This window comes from Stenella coeruleoalba (genome assembly GCF_951394435.1).
Source record: "Stenella coeruleoalba genome assembly, chromosome: 10".
In the NCBI taxonomy this organism is placed as follows: domain Eukaryota; kingdom Metazoa; phylum Chordata; class Mammalia; order Artiodactyla; family Delphinidae; genus Stenella; species Stenella coeruleoalba.
The window spans coordinates 36,524,487-36,546,673 of record NC_137156.1 but is presented as its reverse complement, the minus strand read 5'-3'; the positions used below and the strand labels follow the sequence as shown (position 1 = coordinate 36,546,673).

The window sequence follows — 22,187 nt, the reverse complement described above, 5'->3', positions numbered from 1 at the left end:
TACATGAGAAAACTTCTCCTGCTCAGATTTGCTTATTACTCCTGACCCCCCCAACCCCCCAAGACCCCAAACTCAACCAAGCGACCCCACCTGCACTTTCATGGAAACTTAGGAACATGTCGGTAAAAGAAAGAAATAATATCAAAGGGAATACTTGAAATGGAGGGTGAGGGAAAGTAGGGAGGAGAAGAAACAGACAAAGAAACAGAACAGAAAGGGGGAAGGAACCGCAACACAAACCCACAGAGATGGAAGGGTGAGGCCAGGTGTAGTCACTGCCTCATCCCTGTACTGAAGCCCAAATTACAGGACGTCAGGAAGCCAAATACACCGAGCGAGTTGTTTTTGTTCTTACAGGAGCCATGGCTCCTGGCCTTCAGCCCCAAGGCTAGTCTGAAGGGCAAGGGTTAAGGCAGGAAATGGCGCTGTTAATAATCTGCTGCATTGAGAGCTTTCTCTCAATGAGAAGAAGTCCCTTCTGAAATGTGTCCCTTGGGACACATGTGCACCGGCGGGTCCACAGCCCCATCAGACAAGCTCCTAAGGCGTCTGGATAGCAATGTGGCATTTGATCTCAAAACGGCAGCTGGGAGATGGTAACACTTCTTCTCTAATTGGGATAGTCTGCTTTTAAAATAAATAGTATTTCAAATGCTCTTAATTAGACTTTCAGCCAAAGTGCTTTCTGTTTGAAGTTTGCTGATTACTTCAGGCAAAGTTGGGCCCTGCTGCACCTGACACCTGCTATAGTTCATAAGAAGGCTCCCAGAGAGGTGAACACAGGAATTAAGGAGGAGCCTGCGGTTGAAGAGACGCAGCAGGGTTGGGACGGGGGGCGGGGGCATAGAGGATGGAACACCTCTTGCCCTGAAAGCCATGGAAACGACTCCCCAGGCTCTAGAGCAAAACCGCCCTTGGAATTACTTGAGTGGTATTTTCCACATCATTGTTTCTGTTCAACAAGCATCATGAAGACTGAAGAAGAGACCAGGTGGCAGCCAGCGCTAGGGATGACTCCCTCTCCGGTGACCTGCACCTCGGCGCAGCTCCCCACAGAGGTCCCTGTGCCCTTCCCAAGCACGGCGCTATGAGTTAGGGCCCCGGGCAGCCCTGGCTGTGTGCTGGGGAAGGTGCTCTGCAGAGTCCTGGCTCCAAGACCCTGCCCAGGCCTCTGGCAATGGGAGGTCAGGCCCAGCACATCTGCCTGACCCCTCAGTCCCGGGGCCAACAGGGAAAAGCTCAGGCTCCATCAGTGTGTCTTAGGCTTCCTTGTTCTGTGTTTCTGATGTAATCAGTAGTTATTTGGTATGATCATTGTTACGACCAAAACTAAACAACCAACCTTCCCAATAATCCAAGTTACTAGGCTCAGATGGGTTACCCTCATGACGCTGGGGCTCTACTCCATTACCCCCAGAGATCCTGCGCACAGGATTTCTCTAGCTGCAGGTCATTCCAGGGGCCAGCCCCTCTCAAGGGGAATCCCATTGTTCGGAACATATGAATTGCTTATTTAATCAAAGCTCTAGAAGGCTCGATCCCAGGCTAGTGGGAGAGGATACGGGGGGCCCTGCCCAGGAGCCCTGCTCCACCAGCCTTCCAGGGAGCTGCACACTCCTCCTGGGTGACTTCCTTGGGTCACATGTCACAAGGGGGCATTTTCTGCAGATGCCCACTGCCTAAAAGGTGCCCAGGCCCTCTTACGATATCACTCTGTTGGTTTAGTGTTTGCATTATTAATGTATGAAGTGGGCCCATCGTTGTTGTGGGCAGTAAATTGCATGGGGACCAAGAGCGCCCAGTGTGGACTCAGAGACCTGGTTCAAGTCCTAGTTTCAACACTTACTAGCCTGTGACCTTGGGCAAGTCACTGAATCACCTTCATCTGGAAAAGGCACTGCGCTCTTAGGACTGTTGTGAGGATGAGGAGACGTGCACATAAACCAGTGCACAGAGATAGTTCAGCCACTGGTAGCTGTTTTCATCACCAACCGTTACTGCTGCGATGAGTTAGTCGTGGTTCTAGAAAGCTCCGAGTAGGACCCTGAGGAGCTGGGACATAGGGGGTGAATTGTCCCTGGTCAATTGGTCCCAATTGACTGGTCCCAGAGAGGAGGGGCGTCCCAAGAAAGCTGCACTGACCGCAAACCTCCCCTCCTTTAACCTTCCCAAGGGTTCTGGATGGGTTGTTGTTCAGCTGGGCGTGGGCTTCCCACACCAGGTCAGCCTGTATTACCTTCCCCGTCTGCTTGCAGGCTCCACTTTGTACCCACCTAGAGCTACTTGCTGCATGTGCCGCTGGGTGATTTCTTCCTTCAGGCGACCTGTCAAAGACACAAAGGAAACCACGGGTGAGTCTCCAGTGGGCTGGAGGAAGACGTGGCCTAGGAAGCAGGTGGCGAGCTAAAAAAATTAGGTAGAGTATGAAAGACCAAGCAAGCATAGCCCTGCAGGCCCTGGATGTGTGGAACAAGAGGCTGCAAAGGCTGGGGCCCTGGCGTATCAATATAAGCACACATTTCACCTTTGGACTCTCTGTGGGTTCAGTTATCTTAGTATGTCACTCATAATTTTTGCTAGGGCTACAGTCTCTTAAACAGTTCTATGTGTCTATTATTAATGAAAGGGGAGGCAGGATTCGATCTTTTAATAATTTATAGGATCCCTTTTAAATCCACTTCTTTCTTTTAAGCTATAAGAAACTGTGTCAAAAAATATGGTGGTTTTAGTTGATGATAACCTTAATATGAACACGACAGTTGATCATTTGGTAGGAAACACATCTAATTCCACGTTGCACCAATAAAGGTCTAGTGTGTAGATCAAGGGAGGTGAGAGCACCGCCGTACTCTGCAGTGGTCAGACCACAGTTGGTTATCTGTTCTAGGAGCTACTTTTTGTAAGGAACATTAGTAAAATAGAAAATACTTAGAAGATGGTAACTGGGATGGTGAGGGCTCGGAAACCACGCCATGTGAGAAATGGTTAAGGTGACTGGAGATGTTTAGACAGGAAAAAAAAATATTTGGAGTTATGGAGACAATGGCTGTCTTTAAAAATCTAAACACTGTTATATGGATGAGAGAACAGATTTATTTTTGTCCTACTGCTGAGGGTAAAAGTCAAGTCGAATGAAGGCAGACTTGGGGCTCAATACAGGGAAGAAACAGCTCACAGCGAGGACTGTCTCCACGTGGATTAAGTTGTCTCAAAATGGACTAAATCTCCTGGCAGAGCAGTGAGCCCCTTCCTGAAAACGCTCAAGCAGAAGCCGGGCAGCCATCTGTTGGGTTGTTAGATGGAGAATTCCTGCCCTGGGTAGGAGCTGGGACCAAATGACCTCCAGGCTTCCTCCATCTCTGAAACTCCGTGATGCCGTGCTTGAGGCATGGCTGCAACAGCAGCCCTGGGGTTAGTTTACGTCCAAGCGTTCAGCGCACTTGTTAAAATGTCAGCGCTGTCTGTATTGCACGTCCCATTGGGGAGATGTGATCAGACCACTGGGGGATTCTGAGAAAGCCTGGGAACTTCCTTGCTTCCTTTCCTCATATACAGTTCATTCTATGCCTCAAAGGCTACACCTGAACTGAGCTTCCAGTGAAGCAGTCACAGGAGACCTTGTCACTCCCCAAAAGTTCTAGGGCACTCCTAGAATATTATGACTGGGAGGGATGGCAGAGGTCATTCAGTTTAATTTCCCACAAAATTTAGGAGTCCCTTCTACAGAATGAAATGGTCATTTCACCTCTGACTTATATGTGCCCTGGCTGTTCCACTGGTTAAACTGTATATAAGGAATTGCTGATGTGCTATTGACACCTGATTCCTTGGAATTTTCCTATTTGGACCTGGTGTGTTCTCTGGAACAGCACAGAAAAAGGATCCTCTCTCATGAGCAGTGAGACCCCTTTACACATCTGAGGGTGCTATGGTTTCTCACTTAGATGTGTCCTCTCTGGGTTAAACATCCCCAGTTCTTTCAGCTCCACCTTGGAAGCCACCGTCTCCTGGTGTGTCACTGTGCAGGTCTGCCCTGCCTTCCACGTGTCCCCCCTGGAGAGAACTACGCACAGAGAGGGAGCCAATGACTGGGTGGAAGCAATCATTGCACCCTAATTCCAAGTGGGGGCGAGTGAGAACTCAGGGAATGTGTTGGAAGGGGGTGAGGAGGCGGAAACCTAGCCCATGGATGAGTACTGGATGAGCCTGGAGCCACCAGGACCTGAAACCCAGCCCAGACATGGCCAGAGGTGGGCTCTCTTCCCCACGTGACCCTAGTGTCTGCACCAGCAGAGTCAACGAGTTGGGGGCGCAGGGGTGGTGCTGGGCTGAGCCTCCAGTCTGCCTCAAACATTGCTGACTTGATTTTTAAAGAAGCACGGCACACACGGTCTTCAAATAAAAGGAGACCGTGCTGCGGCGAATGCAGTTTCGAGGAGGTCATCGAGGGCTTTCTCACGCCCACAGTATGGAGCACCGATGCTGCTGTGGTGCCTGGCTGGTCTCCTGGGTATCTGGCGCAGGTGGCACGAGCCTCTAACGTGCCTGGGTACCACCCTCCTAATGAGACTGGACAGTGACCTGCTCCTTTAGAGCCCATACGGGCTGCCTGCCCCCTTGGAAACTACCTCCCCGACAACAAGCCTCCCCGCCAAAGAGTGTCCTCGACGGCTGGCCTCCCTGACCATGCGACTCCCCAGCTATGCGCCTCCCACAGGTGCTCAGCCTAGTGTGTTGTGGCTTCCCCTGTTCCTACCAGAGTGACCAGGCTCCCCTTCCAAAGCCCTGGGGAGGCTATATGTGAAATATTGTCCACAGATCCAGCCTGGGAAATACTGCTCATGAAAATAAAGAGGTGGGGTTTTGCCACCAGGACTGAGAGTTCTATAAACTGCACAAACGTAGATACCTATTCCCAGAACAATGAGCCCTCCCTTGGGGTTGTGAGGTGGGTCATTAGAATGCCGCAACTTGATAAAGGTAGGTGGAAAATCTGTTTAGTGATGCTCAATTCCGGCCAGTTGGCTAACACCTCCCACCACATGGCATTTTTTGCTTTTGAGAGCTTCCCAAACAAGCTTCTAAAAATAGCCTTATGGCTGATACCTAATTGCATTTTCCAACAGGGCCATTCTTCATGTGAAGGTAACAGTCTCTGTAATCGGCTGGATCTTGCAGCTCCATAGGTCTTGGCAGAAGAAGGAGTTGAGGGGGATTGCAGAATTCACTCAGCATGCAGCTCGCTGTCATTAGCACGGTGATAAATCTGCTACTTTTGGCCTGGGTTCCTGGACACATCCCTGTCCCGAGGTATGGAAAAGAGATGAAACGGAAACAGAGAACTCCCAGCCCGAGGCAGGAGATGGTCTGGGAGGGAAGCCGGGGAGGGGAGGAGCGCTCTGCTTGTAGGAGAATGGTGGTAATTTGTAATTTTGCCTCCGGTAACTTACAACAGTATACGCTGGAAACACCTTCTCTCGCTTTTGGATTCATTACTTGACAAGAGTGGAGGTGGCAGCAAGGGGTGCAGGGGTACGCTGAGCTCCAGAAGAGAGGCATGACCTTTAAAAACACCTGCGAGCAGGGTATGTGCCAAGTGGTGGTTCATAGGAGAGGTATTATCATCATGCAGAAGCAAAACTCATTCTTTTACAGTGATACTCAGTTTTCTGGATAAAACAATTTTCCTCAAGCTTCACACTGTATTTTGCACGCGTGTTAGCTTGAAATCGTTCACCAAGTGAAAGCTGTTTAGCTGGTCCAGGACAGAGCCCTTCACTCATTCTCCCTTGGTACAGCTGTTGCAAGCTGTTTGTGCAGCTCCCACGATGCGGTGCCTTATCGAGAATGTTGATGTTCCTGTCAAGCAGTACCTATTTACTGTTCCTCCACCCTGTGTTAAGCACTGTGTTCTAAGTGCTATGGAACCTACAAACTAATAGAAGACTCCATCCTAGTTCAAGAAAGTTAGCGTGATATGGGGGATGGCAGACAGGTGGCCTGCATGCTTTTCCTTTAAAAAGCTGAACCCACGGTTGACCTTGTCCTTCCATCCTGGATGGTTTGCTTTCCTGCTGAGTCTGAGTTTGGCTCTTCAACCCAGTACTTTGGGCAGCGATAAGCAGTCACTTGGAGTTGGACTTTGAGATGAAGCAGACCTCTTTGCCGTTCTGATTTTACTAGAAAGTAATTACAGATGTGTAGGTAGAGAGAAGTAAGTTCAAATCCCAGCTCTGCTACTTCCTAGTAGGGCAGGTTACTGAACATCTCTAAGCCTCAATTTTAGCATTTGAAAAATAGGAACAATAATCTAACTGTGATAATACCTGCTTTACTGGGTGGATCAAGAGATAACGTACCAGCATCTGTGACACATGACACTAACTTTAGGCATCAAGGTACTTTCAGACATACTGGAAGGATACTATGTTCATAAGATGACAGGCCCTGAAGGGCAAAGGGCTAAATGTCGATCAGTGCTAGAGGGAAGTTCAGAGGAGGAAAAGGTGGGTTAGTGGCACTAGGAAAGGCAACATTACTAAAGGTGAGACTCGAGTAGGTTCCGAAAAGTGCAGGGGGTTAAGGGGGCCGTTGGGAAAGGCCCAGAGAGCTGGGCCCTTAAAATCAGGCACATTCGTCTCCTCCTTGCTAATAAATATTTCCAGTCACAGAGAGCTGTTGGAGCAAGATGGTGGAGGAGGTCAGGTATACATTGGTTTGGGGCAGGGGTTGGAAGGAGGGCTTGAATGGGGGAGTAAGGCTGGGGGGAGACCGAGTTCTAATCATACTAGAGTCCAGGATCCTAGGTAATAATTACCAAGGGCTTTGGACCCAGGTAAAAATCTCTTCTTCCATTTGACTCTACTACTATGGTATCCCGGGAAAATCCAATGAAAATAAACTTCAGTAGCAGGATTGGGGTGTGGGGAGAACACACAGAATGTTTCCTGCCTGAGGGGCCTCTTTGAAAGGGAAGGTCTAGTTAGTGGTTCTGAATTTGGAGCATCGGTTGTGGCTGTGACGTAGAAGCCAGTTTCCCTGTGCTCTAAATAGAGGACTGTGATTACCAGAGGCTGGATTCCCTAAGCTGTTTGTAAGGCTATCTGTGAAAAGAATGGGCCTAGCATAAATTAAGCGTGCAATCCTTAGATGAATTTCCAAGAAACGAGTACATAAATCATTTGAAGCCTTAAAATCAGGCACATTCATCTCCTTGCTAATAAACATTTCATCAGGCTTTATCTAAACTTGTTTGTGTAATCTGAGTATCTATTGAGGCAAGAACCACCTCTTCCCACCACAGCAATGGCGGGTAAAATTAAAAAAGAATATCGAGAAGACTTTGCTGGGTTAGATTACAAGACGTATTTCTGAACACCAGGAGCAGGACAGAGATGCAAAATGGAAAGTGGAGCTTAAGCCTTCAGCCTCGGGGCTCCGGTCCAGAGGCAGGAAGGAGGTTGAAAGTGCAAGACATGGTTGCAAGCTGCAGGGTGGGGAGAGACTCCCCGCCACCCAGCCTGTGAGTGAAAGGGGACGGAGGAAAACAAGTGCTGCCTGCTGGTGCCTGGGGCTTGGGTCACGCCCACCGCAAGCCCAAGGTGGAAGAAAGGGCAAACTCAGCCTCTCTGCTTGCTGAGCCGAGCCGCCCACTGACTCTGACCAGGTCAGCCACAGCCCTGTCCCAGTACTGCCGGGAACAGTTGCTCCAAGTTGTCCTTCTTGGAGCTGCTTTTGTACTGGGGGCCTGGAGGGTCTGTCAGACAGAGAGGGATGAGCACAAAGGGACAGGGAGAAAGAGAAAGAAAGAAAATGGTTTTCATTAAAAACGAACCTGTCCACCAAAATGCCAAAGTATATGAATAAATCTAATGCTAGAAAAAGATCGCAAAACCAATGGTTGGGACCTGAATTTGTTATAGATGAAAAGGTAGTTTTCCGGACAGGCAGAAAAAGACATTTATTGATACAGAAGCACAGAGGGCTGAATGAGCCATACTCTTCAGTTTACTGCACACCATCCTTGTCAGTCTGGGCAAAGCCGTGTGCGTGCGCTCCTGTGCCCTGCTTCTTCTAACAGGCACACGTTCTAACTGGTTCGATGCATACCCTTTTATTGTATGTAATCTTACATCTGTGTTATAAGTTTTCTGTGCAATTTGTAAGCTATGGAAGTAATGCTGTGCTACAGAGCTCATTCTGTTTCCTACCTATTTATCAGCACAGCGTTTTTGACATCTACCAGTTTTGCTATATGTGCATCTAGTTCTCAGTTTATAACTGCTACATACATTCCATACTGTGTACCCCCAAATTTTACTTCCCTTTCCTGAGGCTGGAACAACTAGATTGCCCCCCATTCCCACTAACAGAAATAGTGCTGTGATGACCATCCTTGAACATGTAGTCTGGTAAGTCTGTGAGAAAACTCCTTTGTTGGGTCTCAGCAGATCCGTATATTGAATTTGAGGCACTGTTCTCCATCAAGACTGTGCCAGTCTACACTCCCAAGACAGACTTCAAAATAAGCATGTTGAGAATACCCAAAGAGATGAATGCAGGCATAAGATTTCTTTAAAAGGAATAAGAAATCATGCAGCAAATAGGTATAAATGAAATAAGAATAGGTGGATAGGAAAGAAATTTTGAAATGAAAACTAGAATCACTGAAACGAACAAACAAAAGATAGAAGGAATAAGGGACTAAACACCAGATTGGACATATCTTAAGGGTGATTTAGTGAACTGGAAGCTAATATAGAAAAGCTCATCCCAAACACAGCACAGAAAGCAAGAGGTAAAAATGGAAAGAGAAGTTAAGAGTCACAGAGAAGAGATTGAGAGGTTTCATCATTTGCCTGATAAGAGTCCTAGAAGAAAGGAATGAGGCAGTGGTGAAGAAGCAAGATTTGAAGAGATAGCAGTTGAGATTTTCCAGAATTGAAAAAAACATAAGCCCTTGGATTGACAGTGCACTCTGAGCATTGAGCAGGATAAAGAAAAAATAAATCTACCCCTGGACATATCATAGTGAAACTGTATAACTTCAGGGGAAAAGAGCCACTATGATCAGCTTCCAGGGGACCTGCAAAGACCAACTTAGACGACAGCCCCGGCCCCAGTGACAGCAATAGGTCCTGGAGACAATGGAGGGAAATAACTGTCAACCTGAATTTTATACACAGTCCAACTATCACTCATAGGTGAGGACACAATAAAGTCATTTCCCAGGCTTCCCTGGTGGCGCAGTGGTTAAGAATCCGCCTGCCAATGAAGGGAACACAGGTTGGTGCCCTGGTCCGGGAAGATCCCACATGCCGCGGAGCAACTAAGCCCGTGCGCCACAACTATTGAGCCTGTGCTCTAGAGCCTGCAAGCCACAACTACTGAAGCCCACATGCCCCAACTACTGAGCCTGCGCTCTAGAGCCCGCGAGCCACAACTACTGAAGCCTGCGCACCTAGAGCCCCTGCTCCGCAACAAGAGAAGCCACCACAGTGAGAAGCCCGCGCACCACAATGAAGAGTAGCCCCTGCTCGCCGCAACTAGAGAAAGCCCACACACAGCAACGAAGACCCAACACAGCCCAAAATATATAAATAAAATAAATAAATTTATTTAAAAAAAAGTCATTTCCCATCATAAGAGAACTAAGCTTTCACCACCACTCCCCCGCCCCCATCTCCGAAAGGACTCACTGAGAGGCAGCCAAGCAAGAGAGCATGGACTCTGGAGCCAGGCTCCCTGGTCAGCAGACCAGCCGGGCCACTTGCTGGGCAAATTCGGGTAAGTTATGAATGTCAGTGTGCCTCAGTTTCCTCATCTGCAAAACAGGGATAATGACAGTATCTGTTGAGAGGACCGAATTAGGTCACATACGTAAAGTGCTTGGAAGAGTGCATGGCGTATAAGAAGAACTATATAAGTGTAAGTCATTATTATGATGATCAGCAAGAAGAAAAACACAGAGAAATATGGAGGATAAAGAAACAATGATGAACATAAAAAAGTAGAGTACTTAAGTAAAAATATTTAAGTAGCTACCATAAACACCCTGTGTGTGTGTGTGTGCGTGTATGTGTGAAAACTAAAACTTTAAGCAGTAATAACACTGGAGCTAAGGTGAGAGACCATCCAACAGGGACTTAAAGCAAGCTACAGCCCTGGATGTGGGTGGAGGAGGATGGATTTGGAATAACTACAGACATTGTTACACTTACTTTTTAACTCTAGAAGAATAGAAATATGTAGTATAGCAGCCAAATCAATAGAGAATAAAAAAAAAATGCAGGGGAGAGGATTGCAGAGAGGGAATGCCAACATTTTAACAATTCAACACGGCAGGAAAGGAGAAAAGAAGCAAAGAAGACAGTGAAGAAAAAAAGGGCATAAATAATCCTGTTTGGTCAAACAGTGGCAAGAGCCTTCCATATATGTGTATGTGTATAATTGTGTGTGTGTGTGTGTGTGTGTGTGTGCGTGTGTGTGTATGTGAGCACACGCACACCCATATACACGCTTATATGAGTGTGGAGGTGATGTGAATGGGAATCTACAAAGCTGTTACAATGGGTTAGCTGCGATGGAAGTGGTGTGGTGAATGAAATGGGTAAGGAGGTGAGAGCCAAGCAAGATGAAAACAAAATCACACATCAGTAAGCGTGTATGATTTATGGTTTATGTAAAAATATATTTGTGTATATTTATAAAATGCTTCCTGGAGAGGGAAATGTGATGCTACTGTAGCATGCTGAAAATTGTGCTCGGGCACCTGCCACACGTGCGATGACCGAAAATACTCACAACCTGGGCATCAATGATAGGCTGGGGGTGATGGGGAGTGTTTCAGTTTATTTGTCAGACCTCTGTTTTTGCTCAGGAACATTATTGAGGAGGGGGGAGGATGGAGGATGGAGAGCCACAGGGAGCCCAGAACAGCAGCAGCAACCCAAGAGCTGTCCACTGGCCTGGGCTGGGGGAAGCCTGTGGGACGTCTCCAGCCCTCCCTAGGTGCAGAAGAAGACAAGTCCTTCCTGGGTTCCCTAGAGACAAAGGTCCAGTGACAGAGCACAGAGTGGGAGACTGGAAATGGTCTAAATGCTGGGCAAATGTTTTTAAGCCTTCTCATTCCAAAATGTTATTTCAGTTCTCCAGAATTCAAGCTTCTCCTTCCATTTAATATCTTATTTGGTAACATTATTAAGTCACACAGAGAGGAAAACGCAGCTCATTCTGAAAATATCAATAATTTTAAGAAAAAACATATTGTAACTTGCTTTGATTCCCCTCATGGGGCTTTTCACCAGGACACCCCATCACCTTGGTCCTCCCTTGTAGAAGAGGATGTGCCCTGTAATTGATGAGCATTTCAGCTCGGGATGAAAGCACCAGACAGCAGTCTGGGCTACTTTCTTACCTCTAGGATGGTATATGATAGTATTTTGGAGGACGCTCTCATTTATAAAATATGACCAAATTATACCATGTCTGGGAGACCCAATTCTTTTCCTACGGGATATTCATTCTGGTTACCCAAGTAATCATAATAATCATACAAGATTAGCACATTCTGTCTGAAGCTTAGGCATTTGGCTATTGTATACGCTTAATTAAGCTAAGGAGCTTATTGATATCACTATTCCAGTATGTGATAATATTCCATAAACATATTCAGAGAATTAAGTAAATAAGTGCATTTGTTAAAAGCTCAAACAAATGTGCAGGTAGGTAAAACATCTCAGGGAGCTGAGGATTCATGACTGTGTTGGCATCCATTCAAAAGATGTTACTTTAGACGTTTGGAAGTTCTTATCTCAGCAAGGGAGGAATATAACTAGCTTCCACGACCTGCCCTGGAGGAGTAGGCATAGATCACAATCCTTCTTTCCGTCTGAAGACATGGCTCTGGTTGCCAGGGATGCTATTTGGGGTGAGGGGAGGGCCCGTGCAGCATGGCCTCTGACCTCCATCCCTGAAGCCCCAGGGGTAGTAGCACAGGACACTCTCAGAGGTGCCTGGGCACATTCAAGGCTCCCCTGCTCCAGGATGGGGGCGCAGGTATATTCCACCTATTCCCAAGGTCCCCTGCTCATGCTGGAGGCTAGTTTGTATGGCCCCCTCTGTGGAGGTAGAGGGCAGGGTTCACCTAAGGAATATAAAATACCCCCCAAGCACTAAGATGTTTGATTTGGCAATGTACGTAGTTTTTAGATGGATTAACATGAAACTAGTGAGTTTTACATTGCTCTTTGATATAAATAATAAACTCTCTCACTCCAAGATAAAGCTTGGTTCTATTCACTTAGTTTTAAAAATTAGCTAGTGCTTAAAAAAAAGTCAATGGAAAGAAACATGCCCCAGTTAAGGTTCACTGCTGGTCAGACTGCCAGCTGGCATGTGAAATCACTGCCCTACACGGAGTGCTTCTTGATGTGGGAATTGTTCTCCGTCTGAAGAGGCTGGAGATTAGGGGAAACGTGTCAGTGAGTTTGTAAATAAAAGACGAAATCATACGGAAATGGTTTCAGCTTCCAGGTTCGAAAGTCATTGTTTATGTGCTGCTACACCTGTTGCTTCTTTCTCGCGCAATGGGCCAAGCCCTCTAATCCACGAGGGCTCCTGGGCTCTGTCTCTGCAGTCACGGGGCTGGGGGCGGGGGGCTGGGATCTACTGGTGCACCTGGGGAGAATCACCCAGGGGAGCCAATGGGGGCTGAGCTTAAGGGAAGGAGCCAGTGGGAAGACTAGGAAATGGTGGTGGAAGTGGGAAGCCAGAGAAGGGTGGTTGGCCTTCTGAGAGCACTGAACAGCGGTGAAGACTCATTCGGTAGGAGGGCCGTGGAAGCTGGCAGGAGAAATGGCAGCGGGAACCCTGGGCCTGGAAGAGTGGAAAGAACATGGGCTTTGGGAGGACGCGAGTTGGGATTGCCAGGGACTACCTGTGAGTGACCTTGGGCCACTTCATCCCTTTGAGTTTCAATTTCTTCACTAAAATTGGGTGATAACACCACTCTGGTAAGGGTGCTACAAGAATTAGACAAGATATACATCAACCACCCAGCACAGTGCCTGGCACATCGTAGGGGCGCAAAGTGGGGTAGCATTGGTGGTGGTAATAGTAAAAGTAATTATTATGGGGGGGTTGAATTACAAATAATACTGTATGGAGGACAGGAGAAAACAAACTCACCGCAATTGTTTCTAAGGCCTTGGCTATGTTCACATATGATATGACATCTGCATTTTCCCGTTCCCTTTCCTGAAAGCCATCTAAGGTCTTAATTAACTCGTTTCCTTGGGCCCAGTGGACTGAATGGAGGTGCTCTATCCCCCAGTGGGCGCAATGTCTCTGCAACAGTCCCAACTCAGGGCTTCGGCAGACACTGAGTCCAACTCCAACTTTTTACAAATGTAGGACCGCACGGACTACACCCCCGCCTTTGGATCGGTTACTCAGCCTCAAGTTCACCATCACTTTCATTAGTAACGGGGTCTTTCCTATTCCTTTATGATGGTAAATACGATTGATTTCTGCAAGTGTAACTAAATGACTTTTAATAAGCTTGCTTGAAGTGGTGGTGGTAATGGCTCTATTTTCAGAGCCTGAGATGATTCCTACCCTCATCCTTTTATTTTGTTTAATTTTCCAGAAAATAGCACTAGAGCTCTTTCTCCTGAGGTTTCTGTGGTGGCTGAATATTCCCAGCAAGGAGAGGGGTAGGGGAGCGGCTAAGAGGGAATTGCCGGCCATTTTGCAGAGGATGCTCTTTAGCAAGAATGTGGTTCCCCTCCCTGAACTTGAACTCTGCCTTCATGAAGTTCTAGTGTACACATCTCTATTTCTGTACAGATTTCAGTCCCAGTAGTTAAAAGCTGGTCATTTTGGGGATAAGTTAGGACTAGTTGGGGATAGTTAGGACTAGAAAAAGAGGCAAAGCAGATCACAAAACCAGGATGGAGGCTTTTGCGGCAAAGCTTTGGGAGAGATGAAGGAAGCGGAAGGGGGAGTCCCCCAGCCTGAGACCTACACTTCTTCATTCATCAGGGGGGCGAGGAAGGGGACGCGGGTCAGAACACGTGTAAGTACGGCTGACGGCGCCGGGTTTGGTGCTGCGTCTCAGCGGAGTCAGCAACTCCGGGTGAGAACATCGGAAAAGGGGGTGAATACTCAGAGGGAAGGAAACAGGCACAGAGAAGGAACTGCCGTCATACACAAAAGCGGAAATAATTGACCAGCTTCATGCTGAGACTTTAGGGGAGAGAGATCCCGAAGCTTTTTCAGTGTATAAGGAATGGTGAGTGGAAGTCAAATATACAGAACCCATCGCGACAGACTGAAGATGAATTAGGTGTCGCGCGTTCTTTAGCGTACTCGCTTTAGTGTTTTGTTTTGGTGAATATAAAAATGTTTGCAGGGCCTTTCATGGGTTTACTCACAAACTCAGTCTTATTTTTCACAAAAAGCCTTAATCCTTAATTATGACTCTTCCTATCACAGGATATTCAAATCCCTCGTGGCTGGGGATAGGTGAATAACTGTACTCTATAAATTGGAAGACGCGACAGTGCACATCTCAGGGCACAGCAACTGATGCGAATCCTCATTTCAGCAGAAGCTACTGTCCTCTCAGCTCATGGAGTATATTGGTGGTCAGCTGCTTCAACAGCCCAACGGGTGCCGGGAGGCGAGCAGACCTTTACCTCCTTTGAACTGGGGAGGATTAAAATTCTCAGAATTAGGAGCAGCTGCTGCCTTCTATGGGAGAGTCTGAATATTATCTTTGAGGCAAACACAGCTCTGTTTGAGATAATCTAACAACTTTAATGGACCATTTGAGTCTCTGCATGTAAGGTTCAGCTCCACCATTCTTGGGGAAGCTCTACACATGAAATAACCCCAATACAGGTGCTTCACGATGAGAGTCGGGTGTTCCATTTGGTGTTGTGTGTTCAGAAACACAGATTGGATGTTTCTTTAGCAGAACTATGTGCTTGTACAGCTAGCGAATTTTTTTTTTTTTCTATATCTCCATGGAGATTGTCTTACACCTAAAAGGTAGTGTTTGTGTTTGGCCAACGTGATGGTTACTTTTATGGGTCGACTTGGCTAGGGTCTGGTGCTCAGATGTTTGGCCAAACAACTAGATGTTGCTTTTAGATGTGATTAAGATTTACATCAGCAGACTTTGAATAAAGCAGACTCTTCTCCAGGATGTAGATGGGCCTCACCCAACCAGTTGAAGGCTTTAAGAGAAAAAAGATAAGCTACTCTCTGAAGCATCAGTGCACACACCTGCTGTTGCTTTTGATTTCTGGAAGGCATGTAGCTTCAACTTGTAACAAAATATTTGTAGTCTTCAATAAACTGTGGTATTTCTTTAAAAAAAAAAAATGGGGCTTTCCATTAGCCTCAAGCCTTTGGCAAAGTCTTGTAAAAGTCTGCCCGGCCCAGTGTGGGGCGGTAGCCAGGGGAGCAGGGTCCCTGAGGCTGGAGCAGTGGCCACCAGCAGTGCCACCGTCAGAGGGCGGGGGGCCCAGCAAACGGCAGCCCCTGCAGTGTAGAGGAAGACGAAGCCAGGGGAGGAACCTCAGGCACGCGCTCCAGAGCCGTCAGGAGGCAGCCCCTGGAGACCCTCATGGGAACAGTCTGGGGACTTTTTTCGAGACAAGTGGATGAATATGTAGCAGTAAAGCCAGCAGGGACGCTGGCCATAATCATTTGGGAATAAAAAGGAGGCTGGTGAGGCCAGGGATGTGCGAGACTCCTGGGGAGCAGCCTCCTCTAAGGCTGTGCCCGTCCAGGGACAGGAATGGTGGCTTCTAAGGGCGGGCAAGAGGCAAGGAGCCATGCAAACTGGAAAAGGATGGCCTTCTCTCAAACGCGGCCTGGATGCTCATCCGAACTCACAAACTGCTGAAGAAACAGAATCTGCTTAAATCTGTTCTTTTCACCCTTCTCAAAAACATCAAAAGCTAATATTTTGCAGACAGCTCTAGGCTGGCCATGCTGGCCCGGCCTCATGGGGTCCAACACAAACACACCTGATCTAGATTTGGCCGGCATCAGGAGGCCCAAGAAGCGGCCAAGGAATTAGGAGAGGAATCTGAGGACTGTTTCTCATCCCGAAAGGCCTCCACTTGAAATAGCTCTTGCTTTGGAGGAGCTGAGTGAGCGTGTGCAGAGGAGGGGGAGTGGGGATGTGGGGAGAAGCGTATGAATCCATCCGGGTTCAGGTAAAAGGATTTTGACGCTGACCTGTCACTGGAAACAGATCTGACTCCTTCTTCACGGCGATGAGTATTTGTACTCTTTTCTCTTCACAGTCAAGGGTATCAGTGAAGAGTGATGATGTGTGACATATGGGTTCCGTGGGGACTTTGCTCTGGGCCTCAGAATGTTGTCTGCTGGAGACAACAGGCTGGAGGTAATGACCTTCCATACCACAGAATCGTAGAAATCTATTTTTCGCGGATTACGTGGCAGCAGACTAAAGTCAGTGATCCTTCGTGGGCTGTTATTTTAGCCATGAGGGGGCATTCAGTGGAGTTGGTGGTTTTCACCTGGATCTTAGGAAATCACCAACAGTGCTCCTCTAATGGATGGATGACATCTTCCTGCATGATGTCACACATGACATGAGATCTTGCGCACACAGCAGGAAACGAACAACTAAGTATCTGGATGGCAAACAGAGCACCCCTGATTCCTAAGAGTGTGACATTACCAGTATTGACATCGTGACATCTAGGAAGCTGTGGAAGGGCTCCGAGGCCTGCCTGTGGCTCCTCCACTCTCTTTCATTCTCTCAGATCCAGCCTGCATAACCCCGCTCCCAGTTTTCTCTGTCTTCCCTTCACCCTTTGAGTTATGGTGACCCCTAAGTTAGTGAGGTGTCTTCCAGAAGCAGACCCTAGTACAAGTAGCTTATTTGGGAAGTGATCCCTGGACAAACTGATAAGAAAGTGGGGAAGTGAGACACAGAGAGAAAGTGGCCAGTGAAGCGGGCACTAGCCATCCAGTTCCACTGTGGGCAAGTGCAGCTGAGGCCCACCGGGGACCTCTGAGGGCGAGTGGAGGACACACGCCTCCAAGTTGTCCCTGATGGGGGTGAGGGAGGTGGGGCGTGTATATACCAGGTTTTAACAGTCACTGGGTGAGGCCTCCTGGGGGGCGTTCATTCCCTGGCACTAGCCTGCGCCACGTGCATCTCTTGGATGGTCAGAGAAGGCTCTCAGAGAGACTGGAAGGTGCTAGCAGATGAGACTGTGCTAGGCGCACACACGATATGCATCGGGGATCCGGGTGGGGCTCTGACAGCATTTGCTCTAGCCTTTATTTCTTGTTCTTCATCCTCCTTGTCTGAAAAAGATTAGTACTGCCTGCGGTTAATATAGTCTCTTACAAACAGCTAATTCGCTGGCTACCAAGCCAGCAAAGAGAGAGGCAGAGGAGATTCAATATTCCAGCCAGTCCGCTGCCTCATTTCTTATAGGTCTGGCTGGTACTGGGGGCCCAGGTTTATTTTCTGGCTTAATAGCCCCTAGTTTTCTACTGACCACATTTTAACAGACAGCGGATTTCCCAGACCTTGGCACACATTCTGCATGTTGGGGTGAGCTACTCTCTCTTGTGGCCTCAGTTTCCCGCTTTGAGGTGACACCTTGGAAATGAAGCTCTGATAGCGGAAGCTCCTTAACACTTCTTCACGGAGATCAGCTTTCACGTGGAGCACCGGGGAGGTGGCAATGTGTTGCTATGATGGTGAATGACACTTTGACCAACCCCGGCAGAGGTGGACACCATGTGGAAGCACGAGGGATTCGAGCCGCTTCAAGGACTCAAGCTAGAACAGTGGGAACAATGCATTCTCCTTTCCTCACTCTGTGCCGTGCCTGGCAGAACCTTGCAGCAAACTAGGAAGTCAGGGAAAGACATCCCTGGCTGGGGGAAGGTTGGTGAGATGCTGTTATGTGGAGAGAGATGAAAAGATAAGCAAACTGTCTTTAAGTGGGACAGAGAACAGAAAGTCTCCAGAGGCGCATTTAAGAAACCCATAGATTTTGCTGGGATGACCATAGAAGGGGAAATTGCATTATAGATGATTATCTCTGGTCAGATGTCCCCAGATCTTTTACTGGACACTTATTTGTGGTGACCTGTTACTCCACCACCAAGGCCTGGCTGAGAAGCCCTGACTGTTTTATCAGGGGCTCCACAGAGTAACCTCAGGGCCCGAACCCCACGAATCGTCTTTGTCCTATCTTCTCAACCAGCATATGAGTATCCCGAAGCTGGGACTCTCTCCTAGGGATTTGTGTGTCCCCCACAGAGCCCTGGAGTTAATAGATGTATAATAACCGCCAAATGAATAAATCACAAGACCTAGAGTTTCTGCCAATATTCCTGATCACAGAAGCCCTCAATTTCCTACTCTTTCACTCTTGACAGCCCTACCCGAACTGTGGAAAAACTGTAGTAAAGGTTCCTACTGTGTTCAGCCTGAAATAATTTACCAAATCTTGTACTCTTAACTTACACACAAAGAAATTTAAAAAAAATTTAAATTTCCCTTCCCAGAGAAATTTAAAAAAATTTCTGTCCTCTACATAAGATTCATTTCAAAATTATAGCTGAGATATGTTGTTTAATATTCCCTTCCATCTTCTTTTCTTGTGGACTCATCCTGTTTTATTTTAAATTTTATTTATTAAATTAACATACAGTAAAATTGACTTGGCTGTGAGTGCATGTATGCACGCACGGATAATTCGATGAGATTTAACACATACATAGATTTGTGTAACCACCATCGCAATCAGGATTCCCCAAAGTTCTATTACTTCACAGAACTCCCTCATCCTGCCCTGTTGGATTCACACTCTCCTCCACTCCTGCTCATTGTCACTATAGTCGTCTTTTTCAGAAGGTCACAGAAGTGGAATTAGGTTGTGTACAAGTTCATGAGCACAGTGCATCTGAGGTTTTGTATGTTGTCATATGTACCAGTAGTTTGTTCTTTTTATTGCTGAGTAGTATTCCATTTTATGTAGTTGAGCCATTCACTCAACAAAAGACATTTGGGTTATTTCCAGTTTTTGCCAGTTGTGAAGAGGACTGCTAGACACATCTGTCTACAAGTTTTTGTGTGAACATAAGTTTTAATTTCTCTAGGGTAAATAGCCGAGGTGTATCATATATCTATGTGTAACTTTATAAGAAACTGCCCAAGTTTTTTCCAAAGTGTCTTTACCATTTTGCATTCTCAATGTATGAGTTCCACATCCTTGTCAGCACTTGGTATAGTTAGTTTAAAACATTTTTTTAAATCGATTTCAGTAAGGTATAGTGATATCTCATCATTGTTTTAATTTACTTTTCTCTAACTACTAATGATGTTGAATATCTTTGCATGTGCTCATTTGCCATCGTATATCTTTGGTTTGTTTCAAGAGTTGTTTTTTTTTTTTTTTTTTTTTTGCGGTACGCGGGCCTCTCACTGTTACGGCCTCTCCGGTTGCGGAGCACAGGCTCCGGATGCGCAGGCTCAGCGGCCATGGCGCACGGGCCCAACCGCTCCACGGCATGTGGGATCTTCCCGGACCGGGGCACGAACCCGTGTCCCGTGCATCGGCAGGCGGACTCTCAACCACTGCCCCACCAGGGAAGCCCGTTTCAAGAGTTTTTTTCCTTAATTCTTGAAGCATAGTTTTAGGAGCTGCTTTAAGTCTTTGTCTGATAGTTTTTTTAAAAAAATAATATTTATTTATTTATTTTGGCTGCACTGGGTCTTAGTTGCAGCACACAGGATCTTTAGTTGCAGCATGCATGCAGGATCTAGTTCCACGACCAGGGATCGAACCCAGGCCCCTCGCATTGGGAGCTTGGAGTCTTACCCACTGGACCACCAGGGGAGTCCCTGTCTGATAGTTTTAACACGGTGTTATGTTGGGGCTGGTACTTATTTATTGTCTTTTCCCTTGTGAGTTGAGATTTTCTTGGTTCTTCTTATGCTAAGTAATTTTGGATCACATCCTGAACATTTTCAAGATCTTGTTTAAATCCTAAGGAGACTACTGATTTTTGTTTGTTTGTCTGTTTCAGCAGACAATCAATCTGGTTAGGTTCAGGTCACAAATTCCAGTAAGCCTTCTTCGGACTGTGGTTCCAATGTTGGCTCCGTTTTCAAAGGCTCTGCAGTGCTTTTCAGATTTGTTCCATGTGTGTGCTACCCAGTGGCCAGTCTGGGACTTGGGTGCTGGTCTATCTCACAGCAGGATTGTCAAAGCCTTTGACATGCTCTTTAGATCCGTGCATGCTCAGCCTGAAGGTGAGCCCTGTAGTTAATATAAACAACTTTATGGAATTACTGTCTTGATCTCCTTCTCTCTGTGATCTACCTGACACATTATGACTTTCTGAGGCCTGGCTCCTGGACCCCTCAATGCTGCCACGCAACTCCCAGGACTATGTCTGCATCTCAGACCAAGCAGTGGGAGGACAGAGAGGAAAGAGCAGTGGGAAGTCTTCCCATGTTTCTGGTACCACGGTTCCTCTGTTCAGAATGGAGGAGTCTCCTCCATCAGAGTTTTGGGCTTCTGTCTGACGGCTGCTGCTGCTCCTCTGCTCCCAGAAGATTCTCTGGGAGTGCCAATTTGATGACATTGTGAATTCTGGTCTCCTTCCCTGAGTTGCCTGCTACCACTTACTTTTTGGAATTCTCAGACAGCTGCTCCATGTGTTCTGTCCATGGTTTCTAGTTGCCTTCAGTAGGACAGACGGGATGGAGTGTGGTCACCTTGTCCAGAACCTGGAAACTCACACTGTTTTCTGTTTGTTTGCTTGTTTCTGTTTTGTTTTTTTTTAATTTTAAGAATACGTCCTTCTCATAAATCCATAACATTTGCTTCCTTTTCTTTTTTCATCGTAAGAGCAGACTCATCTCTCTCCTTCCCCCAGCTCATTAGCTGATCTGTTTACACTGTATTTAATTCCTTATCAAACCTCAGGCATTTGTACCTCCCTGATCCTCTGACCTACCAACCAGGCCAGTTCTCAAACACTGAATCTCTCCATTACCTGCCTTTCTGGTCCTGTGTCTAGAGCACTGTGGCTCTGCCTCATATCAAATTCATACTACAGAAATTCCAACAGCCTGGACTCGGGTGAGGTATGGCAATATTTATCACATTCATATAATGTCTTTTGTCATTCTGAATTATGTAATCTTAAGCCATTTTCATGAAACTTGGGAACAAGGAAGGAGAGGCTGTTACTGTTATTAGCTAATAGTGATTCAGAAGCTCTAATGAATGCAATAAGACAAGAAAATAAAATACTAAGTGCAAAGACTGGAAAAAGGTTTTTCTTTTGTGATGAATAGGATTTCATTTCTAGAAAATTCAAGAAACTATAGCAAGAGAAAGCCCACTAAAATTGAAAAGAGAATTTGGTAGGATGACTGGGTACAAGAAAAATCTATTTTTTTAAACAGATTTTTTTCTATCCCAGGAAATGGAACAATATTCCATTCAAGAAAGCAGCAAAAATTATAATACTCTCAGGAAGAAATCCTACTCCTAGGACTCTATTCCAAGGATTGGCAAACTAGGGCTGGCAAGCCAATCTGTCCTGTGGTCTGTTTTTGTATGGCTTTGGACTGTGACCTCAGAATGGTTTTTACATTTTTATAGAGTTGTAAAAAAAAAAAAGAAGAATGTGCAACAGAGACCATAGGAAGCCCACAAAGCCTAAAATATTTACTATCTGGTCCTTTACAGGAAAAGTTTCCATTGAAGTAAAAGGACCAGTATAAAAGGATACATGTGCATGGGTGTTTACTGCAGCACATTGTATGGCAGAAAAATGGAATAAGGCAAATACCTGTTAACTGGAAAATGATAGAAAAATGTTGTGACACAATCATTCTATAGAATATTATGCAGCTACTAAACAGAATGAAATATAACTACCCCAGCTGATGTGGAGGGATTTTATATGTATATTCATATGTATATGAAATTCAGGATACAGTGAAAAGCAGGATGCAGAGAAATGTACATAATATGCTTTTTAAAAAAATTTATTTATTTATTTATTTTATTTTTGGCTGTGTTGGGCCTTTGTTGCTGCACTTGGGCTTTTCTCTAGTTGTGGTGAGCAGGGGCTACTCTTTGTTGTAGTGCGTGGGC

At 46.4% G+C, this 22,187-nt stretch overlaps 1 protein-coding gene across 1 annotated transcript in view; it reads right to left on the bottom strand.

The window, feature by feature from the left end:
* Nucleotides 1-22,187, bottom strand: part of KIF6 (kinesin family member 6) — a gene marked incomplete at its 3' end in the record, with an annotated part of 379,495 nt that overhangs the window by 32,241 nt on the left and 325,067 nt on the right. The window contains exon 16 of the mRNA XM_079934314.1: nt 2,274-2,324. Coding sequence (XP_079790440.1) covers nt 2,274-2,324 — 51 coding nt within the window. The remainder of the gene's footprint in view (nt 1-2,273; nt 2,325-22,187) is intronic.